The sequence below is a fragment of the Salvia miltiorrhiza genome, chromosome 5, assembly GCF_028751815.1.
Source record: "Salvia miltiorrhiza cultivar Shanhuang (shh) chromosome 5, IMPLAD_Smil_shh, whole genome shotgun sequence".
Lineage (NCBI taxonomy): Eukaryota > Viridiplantae > Streptophyta > Magnoliopsida > Lamiales > Lamiaceae > Salvia > Salvia miltiorrhiza.
Genome location: NC_080391.1, coordinates 45998894 through 46022035, shown reverse-complemented (window position 1 = coordinate 46022035; position 23142 = coordinate 45998894). Strand labels below are relative to the sequence as shown.

At 35.3% G+C, this 23142-nt stretch overlaps 3 protein-coding genes, 1 long non-coding RNA gene and 1 other non-coding gene across 5 annotated transcripts; 4 read left to right on the top strand and 1 right to left on the bottom strand.

Annotated features, from left to right (window-relative positions):
- The first annotated feature begins 1650 nt into the window (after positions 1-1650).
- On the top strand, positions 1651-2954 carry LOC131024565 (B2 protein-like). Its single transcript, XM_057954079.1, has 4 exons — positions 1651-1831; positions 2209-2309; positions 2396-2584; positions 2691-2954. Exons 1-4 carry the CDS (start codon positions 1726-1728, stop codon positions 2787-2789), a joined length of 495 nt encoding a protein of 164 aa, XP_057810062.1. The 5' UTR covers positions 1651-1725; the 3' UTR covers positions 2790-2954.
- Positions 2955-12709: 9755 nt separating this feature from the next.
- On the top strand, positions 12710-14135 carry LOC131024563 (DCD domain-containing protein NRP-B-like). The gene is made up of 5 exons (XM_057954078.1): positions 12710-12994; positions 13366-13466; positions 13530-13613; positions 13685-13795; positions 13871-14135. The coding sequence occupies exons 1-5, from the start codon at positions 12820-12822 to the stop codon at positions 13967-13969; spliced, it is 570 nt and encodes a 189-aa protein (XP_057810061.1). The 5' UTR covers positions 12710-12819; the 3' UTR covers positions 13970-14135.
- A 1483-nt stretch (positions 14136-15618) lies between these two features.
- Positions 15619-15690, top strand: TRNAC-GCA (transfer RNA cysteine (anticodon GCA)). Its single transcript has one exon. It is a non-coding gene; the product is annotated as a tRNA-Cys (tRNA).
- A 184-nt stretch (positions 15691-15874) lies between these two features.
- Positions 15875-17234, bottom strand: LOC131024553 (uncharacterized). Its single transcript, XM_057954069.1, has one exon. The coding sequence runs from the start codon at positions 17067-17069 to the stop codon at positions 16059-16061; it is 1011 nt and encodes a 336-aa protein (XP_057810052.1). The 5' UTR covers positions 17070-17234; the 3' UTR covers positions 15875-16058.
- Positions 17235-20155: 2921 nt separating this feature from the next.
- LOC131024575 (uncharacterized) lies at positions 20156-22726 on the top strand. Its single transcript, XR_009101928.1, has 3 exons — positions 20156-20285; positions 21791-21870; positions 22502-22726. It is a non-coding gene; the product is annotated as an uncharacterized LOC131024575 (long non-coding RNA).
- Positions 22727-23142: the final 416 nt, after the last annotated feature.

Genomic DNA, 23142 nt, shown 5'->3' with positions numbered 1-23142 from the left:
TCAATTTTATCCGATTATTAAAAGTTATAGGATAATTTAAAATACTACACGTATGATCTAAAAATCTTAATTAAATATATTATAAATTGTTGAAATATAAAATTACACTAACAATAAAATCATTGTAACCCAATAAAATTAGAGCTTAGTTGACAGTCGAAATTAAGTCAAATATATTAGTTTTTTTCTTTTTAGACCTACAAGCTTTTAAATACTCCTAATCATCAGAAGTTAGACCAACATTAGGCCAACTTCCGACTGCCAACTAAGCACTAATTTCTTCGAAAGTCAAATTCATGTGAAAATTGTAATAAAAATATTAATTAATGTATTTTTTTACTTAATTAAAAGTTCAGATGAAAAGTACAACTTTTTCCAAAGTTCGTGTATATTTTGGTCATAAATATATATATATAGAGAAGGGTTCAACAGAGAAGCTAAATATTGTGGAGAATAGAGAATTCGCAAAATAAAAACGAACAGCTCTATAGTTTTAATGAACAGATCAATGTACCGCATGAACAACAATTTGCCCCGGGTTCGAATCCTGATGGTGGCGAGTTTTTCTATATTTTTATTAAATATGTCTGTTCATTACTTATGTTGATCTGTTCGTAAAATATATAGATTTGTTCGTTCTCTCGAAAAAGATAATTCTCTATTGAACTCAACCCTATATATATATATATAGGGGGAGGCTAAAATAAGAATGCTTCTTAAAATATAAATTAGGAACCATTTTCAGCTCTTAGATCATCAAGATCTACGGTTGATTCATCACCTTGTTGGATAAATTCATGGTCCTGAGTTCGAATCTCAAAGGTAGCAAAAAATTATTTTTCGCAATTCGTACCTTTATACAGTTTATTCATGCATGTTATGCATAAAATTCATGCATTTTGGCTGGTTCGCAATTCTTAAAATAAGAGTGGTTTATTGAATAACCGCTCCCTATATATATATATATATATATATATATATATATATATATATATATATATAATTCATTTGTTTTGTTGTTATGATAGACTGTTTGTTTTTGTAGAGGAGATATTATATTCTTGCTCTCGTGTTATTTTACTTATAATGAGGATATCATATTATATTAAGATTGAGCGGTGTACAATGAAATAGGAAATAAAATCAATAACTAACATATTAATTAACAATTGATCAGTCACATAAATTTTTCAGAAAATTAAGTCACAAACCACTTACTTGGAATGGAGTAGCTGATTGACAAAAGGTGTACATTGCTCGACATGCCTTATTTGTTATAGGCTCATAATATTATTAACGAGTATAAATATAAATAAACTCAACCAAACTTTAAGAATTACTTGAAAAAAGCTCGCTCAAACTCGCACGATTAAGGCTCGAGTTTGACTCAACTCTACTCGGATTATTTACATTGTTTAATACAAATATTTTTCTTTTTAATTAGCAATGCAACTCATTCAAAGTATATGTACATCGAAGTGAAAAAAGAATAAATGCAGTTATTATTTTTTCCCCTCAAACTTAAACGATTTAGTCAGTTGGTTTAACAATACCGTTAAACGGAGTTTTCATCTGGAAAATAAGTAAATAAAATAAAGTGTTAAAATTAATTAACGGAAATCGCAACTGAAGTTTTCAGCGATTATAAAAGGAGGAGCTTGGGTTGGATGGCAATGGCGACAAGCTGAGTTAGTTGACACCGCTGGAGCAGAGAAAGGGGCGGTGATGGCGCGGAACCCGGAATACTCGCCGCAGGGAGAGGCTCTCGGCGGCTATATCTTCGTCTGCAATAATGTGACCATGCCCGACTGTTTCCGGCGACGGATATTCGGTTCGACAAAATCATTTCCTCTCTTTCTTGAATTCAGACGTTCTTCTTTTATTTTCTTTTCTTTAATATCGTTTTCCTCTGAAAACCCATCGCGCGCGCATTAGAAATTTGATAGTATTTTGGGTGTAGGAAGTAGTAGTTGCAGGGTGAGAATGTTCCAGAAGCTTCCGACGACGAAAAAGATTTCATTAATTCTTTAATCATGTTGCCTTGCATCAAAATACGAAAAGATGATGATGATGAGTTTCTTTGTTTTCCCATCTGTTTGTTTCTCTAAACCCTTAATTTGTATGCATATAAGCTAATGAATCTGATTATAGTTTGTGAGTGGGAAAATGAATGAATGAATCAATTTTGTGATAAATGAATTTGTGCAGGACTCCCTGCTCGTAATAGAGAGTCGGTTAGCGAAATAAGGCCTGGAATGCCTATCTTTCTCTATAATTTTAACACTGGACTACTGTATGGAATTTTCGAGGTAGATTATATTTCTTCTTCTCCAAATTAAATATATATGTTGGATATATATATATACATTAATGTGATGATGATGATGATCTGCAGGCAGTAAGCTTTGGAGGCATGAATATCGATCCATTGGCTTGGCCGGACCCTAACTTTCCGGGAAGATCAGCGTATCCTGCTCAGGTTCGTGTACGATGCAGGGTGATCCGGCCGCCTCTAAACGATTCCATCTTCAGGCTAATAGTCGGAGTCCCTATCAGATATCGTAGAAGGTTGAGTGTGACTCAGGTAAACAAATTAATTAGAGCTCTGCTGCAATTGCATGCATCAATTAGGCCAATCATCATAATCATAATCATATTTAATTAATCCATTGCTTTGGATATTGCTGCAGGCACTCAATCTATTGGACATCTATGAGTATTTGCACTGCTACTGTGTTGCATTAGCTCGAGAAGTTATAGCAGCCGCAATTGCATTGCCTGATATTTGAATGTTTGATACCTGTTTTGGTATTGTTTGGTTGGAAATGGAGTAGTGCTAAGTGAGTAGTGGCTTTGGACTTAATAATGTTCAAACTGACTTACTTTCTTCACATATGTAAATACTCAATGCTATGAGATGCATGGTGCAAATATTGATAGTCAGCTTACTTTGATATATTTTTCTTATTTCTTAATGATATATATATATATATATATATATATATGCATGACGTAGTTCAAAGACTAATAAAGACTAGCTAATTAAAATAAAGATAAAAATATTTTTAGAATAAGTTTTAAAATAATATTGTTGAAATATTTATATACATTAATGAATAGTTTAACTAAACAAAACAACGTGAATGAAAATAGTTTAATTATGCGTACAATGTTATGCTAGTTCAATTAATTAAAAAGCAAATATAAAAAATTCAGCACACCCTGATTAAAGATGTACATATTTATCATAGGCTAGAAATAATATTAGCGAGTGTAACCAAATAAGGCCAGATCGGATTTTGAGTGCCACTGAAAACTCTCGCACTTTATTTGAGTCGGTCTCCCATTATTTAACACCTTCTAAACGGAAGTCTTTTAAGAGGATGAATCTTGAAAGATGTAATTAAGGAAATGAAGGAACGAGTAGATGATGCTGAGTTTGGTGAATGTTGCGATGCAGACTCGACCTCGGCCTTCATGAAGGAGTCTAGGCCAATTGATGTGTGCTTCCCACTGCATTGTAGAAATCGGGGAGGATGGATCTCATCAACGAGATATTTACAAATTTAGTTCCCAAAGGTAGAGTGTGTATCTTTGCTCGTCTGATATAATTCATTGTGTTTAGAAAAAATTCGCTCCAACGATTATGACTCAAAGTTCCACTCGTACCAGCTCGACTTGGATGCTTTACACTTATTTAGTAAATACATTAAATATTATAGTCTCCAAGTAACAATATTAGTGAGTATAAGTCGGCTTTTACAAGTCACTTGAAAGAAAATTTGCTCGAATTGGGCTCAAGTTTGACTCAACTCTACTGGAATCGGGACGAATCTTTTATGCCTAGCTAATGCACCGTTACAATGTTACTTCATAAACCGAATCACAAAAAACAGTTTGAGGGGTGGCAATAGTATTGATGTGTATAAATAAGATGTAATCTACACAAATAAAGGGTGATAGCTATACAAAGAAAGAGGGTTCAATTCAAGAATTTGCGATAGTTGGGTACCACACAACTGAAACATTGGATTTAGCAATAAGAATTATACGGCTCTCTTCTTCACCCATGCTCATGATTAGGCGAGCTGAGCTATATTCCCCTTATTTGTGGCACTCAAAATAGTATTAATGAGTGTAAGTAAATTGGATAGGATTTTGCATGCCATGGGTAACATCTCGCTTGAACTCACATGATTAAAGTCTTCTTCACTCCGCACCTTACTACTTGAACCCAAATCTTTTCTACTCAACTGGAGTGTTTATCGATGATTGGATTGTGAATAAATCAAGGAATGTTGCTTCATGGATGAAGATGGACCTTCTGGTCTTGATGTGAGACCATCAGGGGGCGTATTTCCCGTAGGGCAAACCTTTTTCCTATATATCTATATAAGATTGAGCGGTGCACAACGAAATAGGAAACAAGAAAATCAATACCTAACAATAACATATTAACCATTGATCAGTCATATAAAATTTCTCACAAATTAAATCAATTAGTCACAAACCACTGCATTGCTCGACATGCCTTATTTTAATTTGTTATAGGCTCGGAATAGTATAAATGAGTATAAATAAATTCAACCAGATTTTATACTTCGCTCAAACTCGCACGATTAAGGCTTAATGAAATTGTACCTATCCAATAATCAATTGTCTCGGCTACACACAAAGTAGAGTAAGCAGCAATATTCAAAGAAAATCAAGCGGAAAGTAAAGAACACAAGACACCAACAATGGTTACCCAGTTCGGTGATAAAACACCTACGTCTGGAGGGCCTCGCCCAGTTCAAACTGTTCACTAGTGAGGATATAAGATATACAACGGACTTACAGCGAAGACTCGATCTTCCTAGCCACTATATCTTCCCAACCACTATATCTTCCCAAATCGTCACTTACGTGAACTACCGAGAGCAAGATAGAACTTACTCTCAACAAACGTGATTGCCTCTCAATCCACATTCAAACCAACGACAATAAACACTCCAATACGCTGGAGTACAGATCAACGAACATCAAACCAACTCACGCTTCCAAAGAAGTAAAGTGTAAAACAACAGCACACACTCACCAATGGTATGCTCTCTGGATGCACGAAAAATACTCTCACAAAGTAAAGAGAATAAACGGAAAAGCAGCAGCAGCCTATGATCGTCAAGCACTCTTTAAATATGAAAACCCTTGCCAAGAAGTAGAGAGCCCATGAACTGCTAGACCAGACCAACGCAGGGCCCATGTAGGGTTTTTATAAGGCTGCGAGTCCTAGGGTACAAAGATACCCTTAAGAAACGAACTCTTCAAGCAAAAGCAATATCTTAAAGATATCTTACCAAAAAGCTTCAAAAAACCCGCAAGGAAACAAACCAGAAATAACCTTGCAACCGAACAAGAAACCCAACAAGAGACTCAAGAGAGACATCCAAAGAAACATGTTTTGAGTTACACAATGACGATATCACCTTTAGAGTATGTAGAAAGAATACTCCAACACTTAAGTTTGACTCAACTCGCGCGACTCGAATAATTTACATTGTTTAATCATTAAGAAATAAGAAAAAGTGTCGATTATCTCTTAACAACTCAAGTGCCTGCAGCAATATCCAAAGCAATGGATTAAATGTGTTGGCCTAATTAATTGATGCGGCAGACCTTAATTTAGCTGAGGCACACTCAACTCTTTGCGATATCTGCATCGTATACGAACCTCAGCTGGAATTAAAGAATGATCTACCCAGAAACTTACTGCCTCCAAAGCTTACTACGTGTGCCTGCAGATCATCATCATCATCTCTGTTGGATTCAAACATATTTAAATAAGGGGTTATTGTCGGAAAATACATGTAGTTTATCAATTTTCTAGTTTATAACATGACTTTATAATTTGACCAGAAAATACATCAATTTTCAATTTAATCGCAATTATAACATGACTTTATAGTCTGACAAGAAAATTCACCAAGTTTCAATTTATTCTCAATTATAACATGACCCTATTTAGATTATTTTTCATCATAGATGTATTAATATTTATTGTATTTATATTAAATTGTTATGTATAAAATATTGTTAATTAATTGATTAATTTTTATAAAAATTAAGTTAAATGATTAATTATTTCATAATATATATATATATATATATATATATATATATATATCTACATTTTCAACACACAAATGCACACACACACATATATATATATATATATATATATATAGGGGCGCGCTCCAGTGAGACCCCCTATTTTTCGTGTAATATGAGTACAATGAATAAGACATATAATACTAATGAACAAAACGTATATCTAATGAACAAGATGTATATACTGATGAAAAATAAAATTTAAAAAATTCGTAATGAATAAGACATATATACTGATGAACAGGGTCGTATATACTGATGAACAATGCAGTATATATTGATGAATAACAAAATTTAAAATATTCTGCTTCCTCCAGGATTCGAACTCTGCAAAAAAAAAAATCACCCTCCAGATACAATATCAGCCATAGGATTGATAAAATAAACGCACCAGATCGTGCCCTTAGATCTCACTAAAATTAGGGGGTCTCATTGGAGCCACAAACCCCTCTTAGTATATAAATTAAGACCTAATATTAGCCTTAGATCTTTCGTATCTAACGGTTGGGATCAACTTTTGAAGATTCCCACTAATTCATTTTATTTTACAAATCAATTCACGCCTGATTTCACCCGGAGGGTAATTTTGGCATCCGTAGCGCATTTCCGAAAACGACGCCATATTTAATTGGAATAATTATTTGATGTGATTGAGATTAATTTATATTTATATCAATCGTATATTTGCGTGAATTAGTAGGGTTCACAAATCATGTATGAAATAGTTTCACAGTCTTTGACATGAAGATGATGCAATCGCACATGAATTATTCAAAAATGCGCATGAATATGATACATTAGTATGTGAATAATATATTGTATGAATAGAATGTATATAGTATATAAATAATTAATGTATGCGCATTAATAAAATGCATAAATATATGAATAATTAATGTTATGCACATGAATTGGATGCCATTATAAATTTAAAAAGATCGACATATATTTTTTTTAGCTCAACATGTAAAATCTTCATAGCTCGACATGAATATAGGATGCATTACTTGAAGCTACGTGATTGATTTTTTATGTACCACTGAATTAACTTATGCTCATGATATTATTATGAAACCAATATGTGTTTTATTCATTTATGCATGTATAATGTATTTTTTTTCTCGTGTCATTTATGTTCAAAATCAATATGAAACCACAATTACAGAACTTTTTTTATGCATTTATGTAATCCAGCTTTCTTTTCGTGTTTTTACTAATTTCCCTAATTGTTCAACTATGTATGTCATTTGAGTGTGCTATCCACGAGAATTTAATTACAGAAGAGATCCATGTGTAATCTTTATAACTCTACGTGAATAGAATGCTATCGTATGTGAATTAAGCCGTATATGAGCATGAATTTTATTGAAGTATACATACTATTTGAAGTTATGCGATTGATGTTGCATGTACCTATGAAATAACTTATGATTGAATAGTATAATTTTAAAAAATACAGACTAAACTTTCAACACACCATGTACAATCTTTATATCTCGGAATGAAAACGTGAACCATTCAGTGTAGATAATCGCAATATTAAGATTACTACCGTATGTGAATCAAGCAGTATGTATAATGAGCACGAATTGTTTTGTCAGTTTGCATGAATATTTTTGTCAGTTTGCATGAATAGTTCAGTGTAGATAATCACAATATTAAGATTGCTACCGTATGCTATCGTATTGCATAGACAGGTCTTTTTTTTTTTTTTAAGTTCTTCATATAAATTGTTTATGAACGATAGAAAAGAATTGAGATCAAATTTGTTTTCGGAAGTGTATCCCACGATTCGTTAAATTAAGGAAAGAATAATTACACCAAAAAATGAAATTACCTTTCACCCCTAATATGTAATCAGCGTGTGATTGATCACCTAATTATGGGCACTATCTAACCGTCCAAAATTGAAGATCTAATGGTTTATATTGGTTCTTAATTTATATCCTAAAACTAGTTCTTATTTTAGCCTAACCCTATATATATATATATATATATATATATATATATATATATATATATATATCCCTATATAGGGTGCGGTTATAGTGAGAACCACAATTATCGTGAGAACATAAGAACCAATAAAATTACTGCATCTGCTATACAAATTAATGCATCCGCTATTAAATTTAATGCATCTGAAAAAAATAATTTTTTTGCTCCCTTCAGGATTCGAACCCAGCACCTGCATCCATCCACCAAGATGATGCATCTACCGTAGATCTTGATGATCGAATGGCTTAAAATGGTTCTCCGTTCTTATTTTATTAGTGGTTCTTATTTGAACCTCTATATAGAGTGGATTTTGAAAATGGCCACTTTCATATTGTAAAATTAAAATCTAGCCTATGAAATAAAAACATAAAAAAATGGCCACTGTTACCAAAATACCCTTCCACATTAAAAATTAAAAAAATGGCCACTTTACACCACCCCTTTAAAAAATCCCGCAATTCACAACCAGTGTGAATTCACAACCAAAATTTTTTGGTTGTGAATTCACACTGGTTGTGAATTGAGAATTCACAACCAGTCGAATTCACAACCAGAATTTTTTGTTTGTGAATTCACAACTAGTCGAATTCACAGCCAAATTTTAATTCACAACCAGTCGAATTCACAACAAAAAATTAATTCACAACTAGAATTTTTTGGTTGTGAATTCACAACAAACGAATTCACAACCAAAATTTAATTCACAACCAGATTTATGTTGGTTGTGAATTCACAATCAGTCGAATTCACAACCTGAATTTAATTCACAATTAGAATTTATTTTGATTGTTAATTAAAGTAGTTGTGAATTTGAGTTTTTAAAGTTTGAATTCACAATTAAAACTGTAATTTATTTTGATTGTGAATTTATAGATTTGGTTGTAAATTCAAGAATATTAAGTTGTGAATTCATCGAGCTAGTTGTGAATTCAAGAACATTAAGTTGTGAATTCATCGACCTGATTGTGAATTCTTAAATCTAGTTGTGAATTCTTAAATCTAGTTGTGAATTCATAAATATGGTCGTGAATTCAAGAACATTAAATTGTGAATTCATAAATTTGGTTGTGAATTTAAGAATATTAAAAAAATAATTATACAGCTCAATCAAATTGCTGTACAACACCAAAATACAACAACTCAATCTACCATCAAAATACATCAATTCCTCTAAATCAACAATAAAAATACAACAAAATATTATTCAAATCAATTCAATCTACAATTAAAATACAACAATTCCTTCGAATCAACAATCTCAACATTCAATATCCGAATCAACAGATCTTAGAACGAAAATCATTCACAGACGTATCAGATCTAAACTTTTTTTTCAAGGAATTAAAACAAAAATCCCCAAAATTACTCAGATATGGAACTAGGGTTTTTTTTGCCTGAAAAATCCCCAAAATTACTCGGCAATGGCTCAAAACGAAGAGAAATTGCAGTCGATGTTGTACCGTGAAAGAGGAGGAGAAGAAGAAGCCGAAGGAGCGCCGCCCCTACCTGACGTCGGAGATGGCGGAGGCGACGAGGCCGGGGCAGAGACGACGAGGCCTGGGCGGCGGCGCTTCGCGGTGGGGGGTGAAGCAGAAGATGGCAAAGGCGACGAGGCTGGGGGCGGCGGCGCTTCGCGGCAGAGGGTGAAGAGAGAGACCAAGGCGGAGGAGCTAGATCTAGCTTCGCCAGCGGTGGTGCTGCGGCCACCACGCCGCCGTACCCTCGTCCGCCGCCGCCTCCTTGCCATAGAGGCACTTCGGCTGGGGAGGGGCTTGCTATCCGTCCAACAGATCGGTGCAACTTCGATCTGTTCGCCAGAGAGAGAAAATGGGAGATCTTCGCCAGCGGTGGTGTTGCGACCACCACGCCGCCGGAATCGCCAACTCTGTTGCGGACGACGATGAAGACGAAGGCGGCGGCGGGGCGCAAATAACCATAGTCTTCACGGAGGTGAATGGCGGTGAAGGAATGGGCGGAAATCTGGCGGTGAATCGCCGAGAGAGAGAGAGAAGAGAGAAGCCGGTGAATCGCCGAGAGAGAGAGAGAGAAGAGAGTGCTAATGACAGAGAAAGAGAAATTGCAAATATTTAAGGAGGGGCATTTTAGTCTTTTCACGCAAAAACTGGCTAAAATTTTATGTTTTTATTTCATAGGCTAGATTTTAATTTTACAATATGAAAGTGGATACTTTTATATATTGACACCTCTATATATATATATATATAAATTTGATTTTAATATTCTATTAATATATTACATATATAATAAGTATTTATTTATTTAAATTATGAAATTATAAAATATTAGGACCAATAAATAATTTAGGTACATATATAATAGAAACTATGTTAAAAAGTAAATAATATTATATATTATTTACATATAGATGTATATTTATCAAATATAGTATATTGTGAGATGAAAAGAAAATTAAAAATATTTAATGTATTAAAATTTGATATTATTATACTAAATTAATTACAATGTCATGTTATAATTGAGAATAAATTGAAACTTTGTGCTATAAAGTCATGTTATAATTGCGATTAAATTGAAAATTGATGTATTTTCTGGTCAAATTATAAAGTCATGTTATAAACCAGAAAATTGACAAACTACATGTATTTTTCGGCAATAACCCCTTTAAATAATTATAGTTACATATACTTTGAATCACAAAAAACAGTTTGAGGGGTGGCAATATATTGATGTGTATAAATAAGATGCAGAACATTCCTCTACACACATTTAGTATATGCTCAAAATAGTATAAATAATGGCATGCAATAATATGCTGTAAGGTTATGACATAGAGTCTTCAACAGAAAAGGGTGAGTGCTATACAAAGAAAGAGGCTTCAATTCAAGAATTTGCGGTAGTTGGGAGCACCACAGAAGCTCAAACATTGGATTTAGCAATAAGAATTATACGGCTCTCTTCTTCACCCACGCTCATGATCCTCGTCTAATTAACACTTGGACATGCACGAATAATGATTAATTAGGCGAGCTATATGCCCCATCACATACTCCACCTCGGCCTTCATGAAGGAGGCTAGCTAGGCCGGTTACCAGACAATCGGTGTGTGCTTCACACTGCATTGAGCTTATGTTGGAGAAATCGAGGAGGATGGATCTCATCAACGAGACATTGAAGAAGGCAAACATCATCATTAGATTAGTATCTTCGCTCGTCTAACATAACCCATGGTGTTTAGAAAGAACTCGCTACAATTCAGCACGATTATGACTCAAGTTCCACTCAATTGAGCTCGACTTGAATCCTTTAGACTTATCTAGTAAACTCATAATTAATTATAGTTTTCGAGTAACAATATTATATATAATGAGTATAAATAAGTTAAGTCAGATTTTACAAACCACTTGAAAGAAAACTCACTCGAACTCGCACGATTGGGCTCAAGCTTTACATCTATACACTGTTACAATATATGTTGCTTCAAAAACCGAATCACAAAAATTTACTATTTGTACTAATACAGTGTTTTGTTAATTATGAAGCAAGCTATAGTGTTTATATTTAGTTATTTGAATTTTTGTTTTAACTTATTTATATAATTAATTTTAAAATTAATTCAGTTTTATCCGATTATTAAAAGTTATAGGATAATTTAAAATACTACGTACACTCATGACAAAAGATTCGGTACTCTCGAAACCTATATATTATAGGCTCATAATAGTATTAATGAGTATAAATAAGATGTAGAATATTCCTCTACACACATTTACTATAGGCTCGAAATAGTTTTAATCAGCATAATAAATTGCATAGGATTTTGCATGCCATGGTAACACCTCGCTCGAACTCGCACGATTAAGGCTCGGACTCGATTCATTTATATCAATCTAATATTATCCTTTTATTTGAGATTCGAGAAATAACTCTTTCTTCATTTCATAGAACTTGAATCTTTTCTACTCGAGTGAAGTGTTTAAAAAATATAAATAAATTTAACCAAATTTAAAGAATCATCTAAAAAAGGTAGCTCAAACTCGCACGATTAATACACGATTAATGCTCGAGTTTGACTCTAAGTCAACTCAAGTTATTTACATGGTTTAATACGAGCACTCCCAGCAGATCACCTAAATGCATCACTAACTCTAAATTTAGGCTAAAATAATTGAAAATGAGATAAAAAATGCATCCAGCAGATCCCCTAAATTAGATGGGGTCCACAAAAAATTTTACACCTACCTAAATTCAATCTTAAATTTACATCCACCCTAAATTTATTTTAAGCTTATAATTAGTAGGGCCCACACATAATTATTATTTTTATGTAGAAAATAGGAGATTTGATGTATGCATTTATAAAATCGAGATCCTAAAATTAAATAGGGAAGCTTTAGGGAGGAATATAGGAGCATAATTTTGGGATTTCTGCTGGGAGTGCTCTAACATTTTTCTTTTTAGCAATGCAACTCATTCAAAGTATATGTACATCGAAGTGAAAAAGAATAAATGTAATTATTTTTTTCCCTCAAACTTAAACGATTTAGTTAGTTGGTTTAACAATACCGCCCAACGGAATTTTCATCTGAAAAATAAGTAAATATAAAATTAATTAACGGAAATCGCAACTGAACATTTGAGCGATTATAAAAGGAGGAGCTTGGGTTAGATGGTAATGGCGAGAACAAGAAAGCGATGGAGGAGACTCAGCAGAGAAAGGCGGAGGAGACTCAGAAGAGAAAGGTGAAGGCGGTGGCGCGGAAGCGGCGGGCATACTCGGAGTTCTTGCCGCTGGGTGAGGCTCTCGGCGGCTATATCTTCGTCTGCAATAATGGGACCATTCTCGACTGTCTCCGGCGAAATATATTCGGTTCGACAAAATTATTTTCTCTCTTTCTTGAATTCATACATACTTGTTTTACTTTCTTTTCGTTTTCCACTCAAAACCCTTTGCGCATTGCGTGGATTAATTGCAGAAATTTGGTATTTTGGGTGTAGTTGCAAGATGAGAATATATATTCCAGAAATTTCCGACGACGAAAAAGATTTAATCCTGCGTTGCAACTTGCATTGATATATAATTCTTTAATGTTTCCATCAAAATACGAAATGATGATGATGCATGATGAGTAATTTCCCCTCTTTTTGTTTCTCTAAACCCATAACTGAATGAATCTGATTATAGTTTGTGATGAATTTGAGTGTTGAAGTTGTAATAAGTGGATGTTTTCGATTGAGCAGGACTCCCTGATCGTTTTGGAGAATCGGTTAGAGCAATAAGGCCTGGAACACCTGTCTTCCTCTATAATTATAGCACTAGACTACTGCATGGAATTTTCGAGGTAGATTTAATTTGTGTGCCTCTTCTTCTCCAAATTCCAAATTAATGTGATGATGATGAGCAGGCAGTAAGCTTTGGAGGCATGAATATCGATCCAGAAGCTTGGCCGCACCCTGAGATTCCGGGCAGATCATTCTATCCTGCTCAGGTAGCTACGCATTCAATTCTGTTTTTAATCTTAGGATGATTGAGAGGAGGGTTTAATTGGCAATGCTGCAGGTTCGTGTACGATGCAGGATGGCCTGCCCGCCTCTAAACCGTGCCGTGTTCAGATCATTAGTCGGACACTCTGCTGCTAACAGATATCATCAAGAGTTGAGTGTGTCTCAGGTATATATATATATATAAACTCATCATTTATATATGGAGTATATATTTAATTTTGCATTGCTTTGGATATTGTAGGCACTCATGCTATTGGAAACCTTTCAGTATTTGCACTGGTACTGTGTTACATTAGCTCAACAAATGGCCACATCTGCCTTCTATTATTGGCATGTTTGATGAGATAGATCTGCTAGATACTACTTTGTAACTAAAGTGCTTCATACCTGTTTCTGTTTTAGTATTGTTTGGAAATGAGTAGTGGCTTTGGATTTAATGAGCTCACTTTTTTCACATGTCTAAATACTTAATGCTATTTCGATATAAATTGCATCGTCTATTCTGTGAAGTCGTATAAACTAATTACCACTTTGGCTTTAAAACGAAATCACAAATTAGAGCTTCGTTTCCCAATGTTTTTTTAATTGTTTATGTCAATTTTGGGATTACTGTCAATTTTGGGATTACTGTCATGTACATATTCTTTAATCGGTAGTCATATAATGTTTATAGTAGTATTAGATAAAGTGGGATACTAAGCTTGAGTGATTCAGAGATAGTCGAGAGACGGAGGAGCCATTGCCAACTTTGATTTTTCTTGTTTCTTAATGATTTGACGTAGTTCAACGACTAATAAAGACTACCTAATTGAAATAAAGATAAGGGTAAATTGCAAAATAAGTCACGAACTTTGACCCATTTTTCAATTTCAACGTCACTTTTAAATCTTTGCAAATAAATACATATTCTTTTCAATTTTTGCAAGTGAGACTTCAACTTAATTAAATTTCAGGCAATCGGAAAAATGACATGACATCTCGTTGCCACATTGGACCGAAATAAAACCACGTCATTCTCTCCACGTGAGATATTGTTCAAACAAATAGCATATATTAAAAATAAATTAGGGTTCACATATTGAAAATTTTCACTATCCCCTGGACGATTTCGAAGGAATCGCTGCTGTCACCAAAAAGAGGAAAAAAGATTCTCGTATTAAATCTTTTTCTCCCTTCAAAGTACTTAAGAAATGAATCCGGCTGTTTTGAGGTTACAAAGCAGAGTTCCTTCGGGGTTTATATTGTATTTCCTCAACAAAAACTTAAGAATCATATACACAATGATATATGTGATTTGCTGCAACAGAAACATGAGCGTTTATATCGCCCAGGGGATAGGGGAAATTTTCAATATGTGAATCCTAATTTATTTTTAATATATTCGATTTGTTTGAACGATGTCGTTTCTCTCACGTTGAGAGAATGACGTGATTTTATTTCGGTTCACTGTGGCAACGAGATGCCATGTCATTTTTTCGGTTGCCTGAAATTTAAGTCGAAGCTTCAATTGCAAAAATTGAAAAGAATATGTATTTATTTGCAAAGATTTAAAAGTGATGTTGAAATTGAAAAATGGGTCAAAGTTCGTGACTTATTTTGCAATTTACCCTAAAGATAAAAACATTAGTGAGAACAAGAATCAAAATAATATTGTTGAAATATTTATATACATTAATGAATAATTTAACTAAACTAAAGAACATGAATGAAATAGTTTTGAATTTCTATGTTTGTATTGGATAAGATCATAAGAAACATCAATAATGGTAGTACCACATCCATCTACTTCTTGAGTGCTTAATATACTTCTTTGTATGCGTGTATTAGTCAAACGGGTAAAATGGTTGATGTCTAAGACCTAACGTCTTGGGTTCGAATTCATCATAACGCGGCCTTTAAATTTACTTTATTTAGTACTATTAATATCTAATAAAAAAGTACTAAAGAGTTACCTGATTAATAAACTTAGATTTTAAATTATTTTAACAAGGGTCCATAGCTCAGTGGTAGAGCATTTGACTGCAGATCAAGAGGTCACCGGTTCGAACCCGGTTGGGCCCTATTTTTAAATATTTTTAATTTTATATAAATTTCAACAATTTCTTTTTTCCTTCTAATTTTGACACCATTCTATGCTCATCTCATAAACCCAATTTCTTCACACCATTCTACACTCATCATCTTATTCGAATTTCAACAAAAAAAAATTTCCTTCCAAATTTGACACCATTCTACAATCATCTCATAAACCCAATTTCTTGACACCATTCTACACTCATCATCTCATTTTATTCACAAGGATAAAATACAAAGACAACAAAAAACTCACTATTAACAAAACCATGGGTGTGCAGTAATATACTAAACACATACCTGAAATTCCCACAAACAATTATATCTGAAAAGCAAAAAGGAAAAGCACTAATTGATCAAACACAAATGGGGCAATGAACCAAACCATTCTCATTACACTCTCCACACCTCTCTTTGACGCCCCCCACAAGTATCTTGCAACTGCCCCCACACCCCAAACACGGCACAAACCTCGCCCCCCCACAGCCCCTGCAGCCCAGCCTCCCGGCCCCCCTCTCCACCTTGGCCCAGTTGAGTATCCGGCTGAGCCGCCCCGTCTCGTTGAGCCCCACCACCTCCTCCGCCCCGCCTATATACCTCCCCTTGACGAACACCCGCGGCACGGCCGCCCCCTCCCCCACCAGCCCCCGCAGCTCCCCCCGGAAGCCCCCGTCCAGCGCCACGTCCCGCTCGTCGAACACCACCTGGTACGTCTCCATGAGCTGCCGCACGCGGTTGCAGTCCTCGTACGTCCGCCGCACCCCGCCCAGCGACGTCGTGTACACCACCACCGCATCCTCCCCTCCCGGCGGGCAGATCGCCTCGAAGTCCCCCAGCGGGTCCCGCCTCACGAACCCCGCCCCCCGCCCCTCCTTCTCCCTCTCCTCCCTGTCCTTCTGTATGAAGATGTTGTCTTTCAGCGATCTCGCCACGGCTACTACCGCTGCTGCTGGCTCCACTCGCTTCTTCTCGCTTACTGGTTTGGCTGCAACTTTCGTCTCCAGCTCTTCTAGGGTGTGGAAGGAGAAGTTCTTACGCATCGCCTGGGGCGCCGCTGCAGGCGATTCTGCCTCAACTGGATTCGGCGGCGGCGGCGGCAGGGCCGCGGCTGCGAGTTTGGGCTTGAGATCCTCGAGCGCCTTGCTGACTTCATCCCAGGTGCGGGGGGCGGCGTCGATGGCGCCGTTGAGCTTGTCGAGGAGTGGGGGCGGCACGGGCGGAGGCTTCTCGTCGTCCCGGTCGGCGTCGCTGCCGTCCTTGAGCCAGGGCTCCTCGATGGCGTTGACGTCGAAGACGGCGAAGCTCGACGGCGGGGGGCGGTAGGCGTCGACGGCGACCTCGATTCGCTTGGATGAGGTGCACCCCATTGTGGCGTGCGATTTTTGGAGGGAAAGGGGAAGTGTTTGTGACTGTGTGGTGGGATGGTAGAGGCCTTTATCTTCATTATTACTTGTTGTATTGTTTATCTATCTTGCTAGTATTATTGTTTATAATGTTTTTGTGGCCTTAAATATGTTTGTGGTATTGTGTTTCCCAATGGTCCATTTTCGAACTGGGAAGACAGGCATAAGAGTTGGATTTTGTGGAGACTGAGAGAACACGTTGCTTATTGGATGACTTTTATTTCCTTAACACTCTAATTTTATGTGATGTTAATGTTTTCTGATTTTGTTGCCCATTAAATTTTCATTTTTTTCCCTCGGCTTGCGTGTAAAGCTAAGCCTCTTTATTAAATTGAGGATGACTGATTTTATTTAAAATAATACTTATAAATAATTAAAATTTTATTATTTTTTATTATAAAAATCTCAAATTAAATTAAATTTATAATAACCATCTATCGTAATATGAAAAATACTTATAACCATCTATCGTAATATGATAAAGAAACATGTTTATGCACATGAAAATCCCACAAATAATTGTATAGTCCTCAATGCAAAGTTTTTAGAACTACTATATGAAATGAACTATTGATTAATTGCTTTCCTCATTTTTTTAAGTTTGGATTTTTTTTAGAGTTCTATGATGCAAAAATTAGATTGGAGTTCTATCGTATAATTTTTCTCTTAAACGAAGATAAAAACAACATAAATTATCTTTTGTACGCAAATAAATTAAGAGAAGCACTTACATGAGCGCCGGCTTATTTCTGCGCGCAGTATGTGAGCGCGGGTCTGGGTCGGGTCGGACCCGAGATCCGGCTCCAATTTATATTTTAAAAAAAAATTGCAATGACTTTATTACTAATTTTATAAAATGTAAATGAAATTATTAACAATTGAGGAGGTAGCGTAGTGGTTTGGGCGGCTGGGCCTATGTGTAGGCACTGGGTTGTGGGTTCGAAATCCCAGCTCCCTACACATTATTTTTAATATTTTCATTCTTTGTTTTGAAGTGTTTTTTAGTAATAAAAATAGTGTCACTGTTATAGTATTTTTAAAGTGTTTTTTATTAACAAAAATAGTGTAATTTCTTTTCGACAAACATGATTTTTAATATTTTTATTCTTTGTGTTTAAAGTATTTTTTACATATTAATGGTGTCATTTACCAAGAAAAATAGTATCATTTAGATATATTAAAAGTGTCCTTTAGATATAAATATAGTGTCTTCTTCTTTTTTCTTTTTCGTTTCAATTTTTTAATTATTATTTTTTTATTTTATTTCTATAGTTTCTTTCTTTTAAGTATATAGTTTCTTTCTTTTTACTTGTAGTTTCTTTCTTTTATAAGTTTCTATAGTTTCTTTCTTTTAAGTATGTAGTTTTTTATCTTTTAATACTTGTAGTTTCTTTCTTTTAAGTATGTAGTGTTTTTCTTTTTTCTAATACTTGTAGTTTCTTTCTTTTAAGTATGTAGTTTCTTTCTTCATTTAACATTTTTCTCACTTTTTTGACATATATATACACATTTTTTCTCTTTCTTTTTGTTTTTTCAGTTTTAAATTATATAGTTTCTTTATTTTTATCATTTCATTTCTATAGTTTCTTTATTTTTTTTCTATAGTTTCTTTCTTTTAAATATATAGTTTCTTTCTTTTAATACTTGTAGTTTCTTTCTTTTAAGTATGTAGTATATAAATGACACTACAAGATTTCAAATGACACTACGACATTTCAAATGACACTACGACCTTTTAAATGACACTACAAGATTTCAAATGACACTATGATATTTCAAATGATACTATGACATTTCAAATGACACTATGACATTTAAATGACACTACGATATTTCAAATGACACTATGACCTTTTAAATGACACTACAAGATTTCAAATGACATTTCAAAAGACACTACGAGATTTCAAATGACACTATGACATTCCGAATGACATTACAAACTTTCAAATCACACTACGATATTTCAAATGAGACTATGACCTTTTAAATGATACTACAAGATTTTAAATGACACTATGATATTTCAAATGACACTACAAGATTTCAAATGACACTATGACATTTTAAATGACATTATGACATTTCAAATGACACTACGAGATTTCAAATGACACTATGACATTTCAAATGACACTACAAGATTTAAAAATGACACTATGACATTGAAATGACACTACAAGATTTCAAATGACACTATGACATTTCGAATGTCACTACGCCATTTCAAATTACACTTCAACAATTCAAATGACACTAGAAGATTTTAAATGATACTACGTACAAGATTTCAAATGACACTATGACATTTCAAATGACATTATACCATTTCAAATGACACTTCAACAATTCAAATGACTCTACAAGATTCCAAATGACACTACAAGATTTCAAATGACACTATGACATTTCAAATGAAACTTCAACAATTGAATGATACTACAAGATTTCAAATAACACTATGACATTTCAAAGGACACTACAAGATTTCAAATGACACTACGACATTTCAAATGTCACTACATTTGAAATGACACTAAATGTAACACCCCGTTATTTCTTAGCTAAATTTAGAATTATTTTGAACTTAGAATCAGATTGATTCACGCCGAATAAAAAAAAAAACGATTTATTTTAATTCCAACAAAAATGATTTTTAAAAGTTTTGAAAATTTGAGTTATTTAATTTCATTGAGTTATTTAAATTCATATGCATTTCATATAGTTTTATTTACATGAACCATTTATTTACCGAACCTTGAAAGATTTTTACAGTCCCGATAATTCAACCCTGACAAATTTTAATTGTCCAATCAATGATTCAACTCACTCACACTCAATGTCTTTTCACTAGCCACTTTTGACTACACTACTTCCACTACTCCCACCTACTACTCACCTAACATACACCACTTACCTCCCTCAAAATAAGCTGTCACCCACTACCACCACTTTAAAGCAATCAAGTGCTCCATAACTCCTACTACCACCACTTTAACGCAATCAAGTGCTCCATAACTCCTCTGCATCCATAAGTATACCATATCCAAGCTCTCCTTTACTCAATTTATACAAATTATTTTTCTGAGCCAAGTTGAGACAGAAAGCAATTCATTCTCCTCGCAAATCAAGCAATCGAACCATTTCAGATTTCAACGGCTCAACTAAAAACTTCTAAAGGTTCATCTATGTACTCCCTTGCCTATTCTACTCAACTAGTTTCGTTTTAGCAATTCACCAAATTTTTATGAGCATTAAACTGCATAAGATTTCATTTTTTATAAGCATGATAAAAAAAAATGTGAACTTTACTTGATGATGCATACAGTATAAATTCATGTACTGCTTTTACAATGGATCCATAAAAAGGGAAATAGAGAAATGTTTTGTATGCTATATGAATCAAACTTGAGTCTTGAGCTTTGTCGGGTGTGGGCTGTATGGTTGTAAGTGTAAAGTCTGGCAGGGGAGTAATGGTGGTGGCAGATGCGGTCGGCGGCGGTGGTTCTCCTGCTGCTGTCGGCCGGAATGGTGAGGGAGAGGCGGCCATGGCAGCCGCTGTGGTCGCCGGATATTGAAGGGAAGGGTGTCGGTATGGGGGGTCAGTCGGGGGAGGCTTAGCCTAGAGCTTCAGGCGGCGGCGTCCGTCGTCGTCAAGGAGGAGAGGGAGCAGGGGGAGTGACAGGGGGGTTCGAGGGAGAAGTAGCCGGAGCGGCGCTCGTCGCCGGGCACGATGGAGTAGCAGCGGCAATGGGGTCTGGCGGAAGTCAGAGAGAAGGGGGATAGGGCACGGCGGCTCTGCCGCTACCTTCCAACCACGGTGAGAGAGAGATGGACGGAGGCGGTGATCCTCTGTTTTGAACCGAGAGAAGGGAGAACCGAGGGGCATTGGTTGTCGCCGCTCGCTCCGGCGAGCATCCGCGGCGAGAGAGCAGTCGAGAGAGGTGAGGAAGAAAGAGAGAGCAAGGGCGAGGGATAGGGAAGTCAGGGATGGCGGCGGCGGCGGCCGGCGCTGCTACCGTCCGCCGGAGGAGAGAAGAAGGCGAGGAGGGGAAGGCTGCTGCGCAGCAGCAGCAGCTGCATGTGTGTGTGTGTTTCTGAATGTGTGTGTGCGTGTGTTTGATATGGGAAAGGGGGGAGGAGAAATGGGCTAGGGCTTAGCTTAGGATTGGGCCATGGGAGTTGGGCCGATTTTTATCTAAAATGGGCTAGGAAAATTTTTTAAAAAAAACCTTGAGTTGACTATTAATTGAATTATTGAGCCCAATCCATTTTTTATTTAGTTAAGCTATGCAGATTTGTTTTTTTTTAAATGGACTGCACTATTAAATTAATTAGACTTCTTTAAGTTTGATTAATTATTTTTTTTAATTTTCATAATAATATTAAATTATTATTATACGCATATTTTAAGTAATTTCTTATTATATGCCAAGCATGACATGAATTTGCATTATATTTTTGCAATAAGAGTATTTAAGATTTAATTGGTTTTATTTATAATTCCAATTATTAAAGAAAGATGAGTAAGAATATTGTTGGTGTTCTTAACTCAAGAGAAATGTTTTCAATTATTTATTCATTAAAGTTTAAAAACCCGGCTAAGTGAATCATAGAATATTAAGCACTACACCATGACTTAAGATTAGCTTCACGAGACCTATTAAGAATAGAATTTCTTGTAGGCTTTGTGACCAGGGGATTAGCGCTGCTTTCCCAAGACAGGTTTATATGTGATTATGATCTTCAGGCTTTGCCTAACCAGGTGGGCTTACTTTCCAAATGTACAAAGTATGATTGAGTTATTAAGCTCTAAATGTTTCAATGAAATGCAAATTGTTTATTTAATATAATGAAAACTGTTTATCCAATAAAATGTTTATGTGCACTCTGCTCTGTTTAAGGCTCGCAATTCATGGATCGATCGAGGTTCTCTTATGGCCTAACACGTTATTTGAGAATTGTGTACACTTGTTAGTTGTTTCGGTGGGTTGATCTCCATCGGGCACTAATTCATGTAAGAGGCGTTATAAGGGTGCTTGGCTGGATGTGTTCCGGAGCATGTATCATGTAAGGCCTGCCTGGTTAGCGTCCCGAGGTCAATTCAACTTGTCTGAGTTACGTCCTCAGGGCAAGTGCAATGGGAGAAATGGATCCGTCGGTGGCTAGAGGTCCGGGATCACAGCGAGTAACAGAAAGGGAGTGTGACATGTGCGCACAAATGAAAGAAAATGTTTTAACATGCTTAGAAGTACTTCTTTCAATTTAAAACCTTCTAAGTCATGTCAAGTATGATTGGATAAACTGTCTTTAAGAAAATAATGAAATGTTTATGAAAATGCATGCCCACTAAGTACATTAGTACTTAGCCCAAAAATACTTTCAAATGTTTTCAGGTTGGCTGGCTGGTGCTGACGGGACGGAGCTGAGGCTAGAGTTAAAATTCATATGTTAGACTTCCGCTGTAGCAATTACTCTTATACATCTTTTGTTTTCTCAACTTAAGATGACTTCATGTCGAGCTTAAATTTGAAATTCTAGTTTTATGCTAATGAATGTTGGTTGTCAGAAACATGAAACAAAACTTGTGATCCAAAGGGGCATAGCCCGACTTTCTATCCTATTTCGGATTTTTACAAGGTTGTTCCTTGTTTATTTCTATGAATTAGTTGCACCTCGATTATATTTATTCATTCAAGAATTGGGGTGTGACACTAAACCCTAAACCCTAAACATTATGACACTAAGAAATGGCACTATGACATTTCGAATGACACTATGACAGTCATAGTGTCATTTTGAATTGTAATAATGTCATTTGAACTGTCATAGTATCATGTGAAATGTCATAGTGTCATTCGAAGTGTCTTTGAAATGTCATAGTGTCATTTGAAATCTTATAGTGTCATTCGAAATCTCATAGTGTCATTCAAAACGTTATAGTGTCATTCGAAATGTTATAGTGTCTTTCAAAATTTCATAGTGTCATTCGCAATGTTAAAGTGTCGTTCATTCGAAATGTTATAGTGTCATTCGA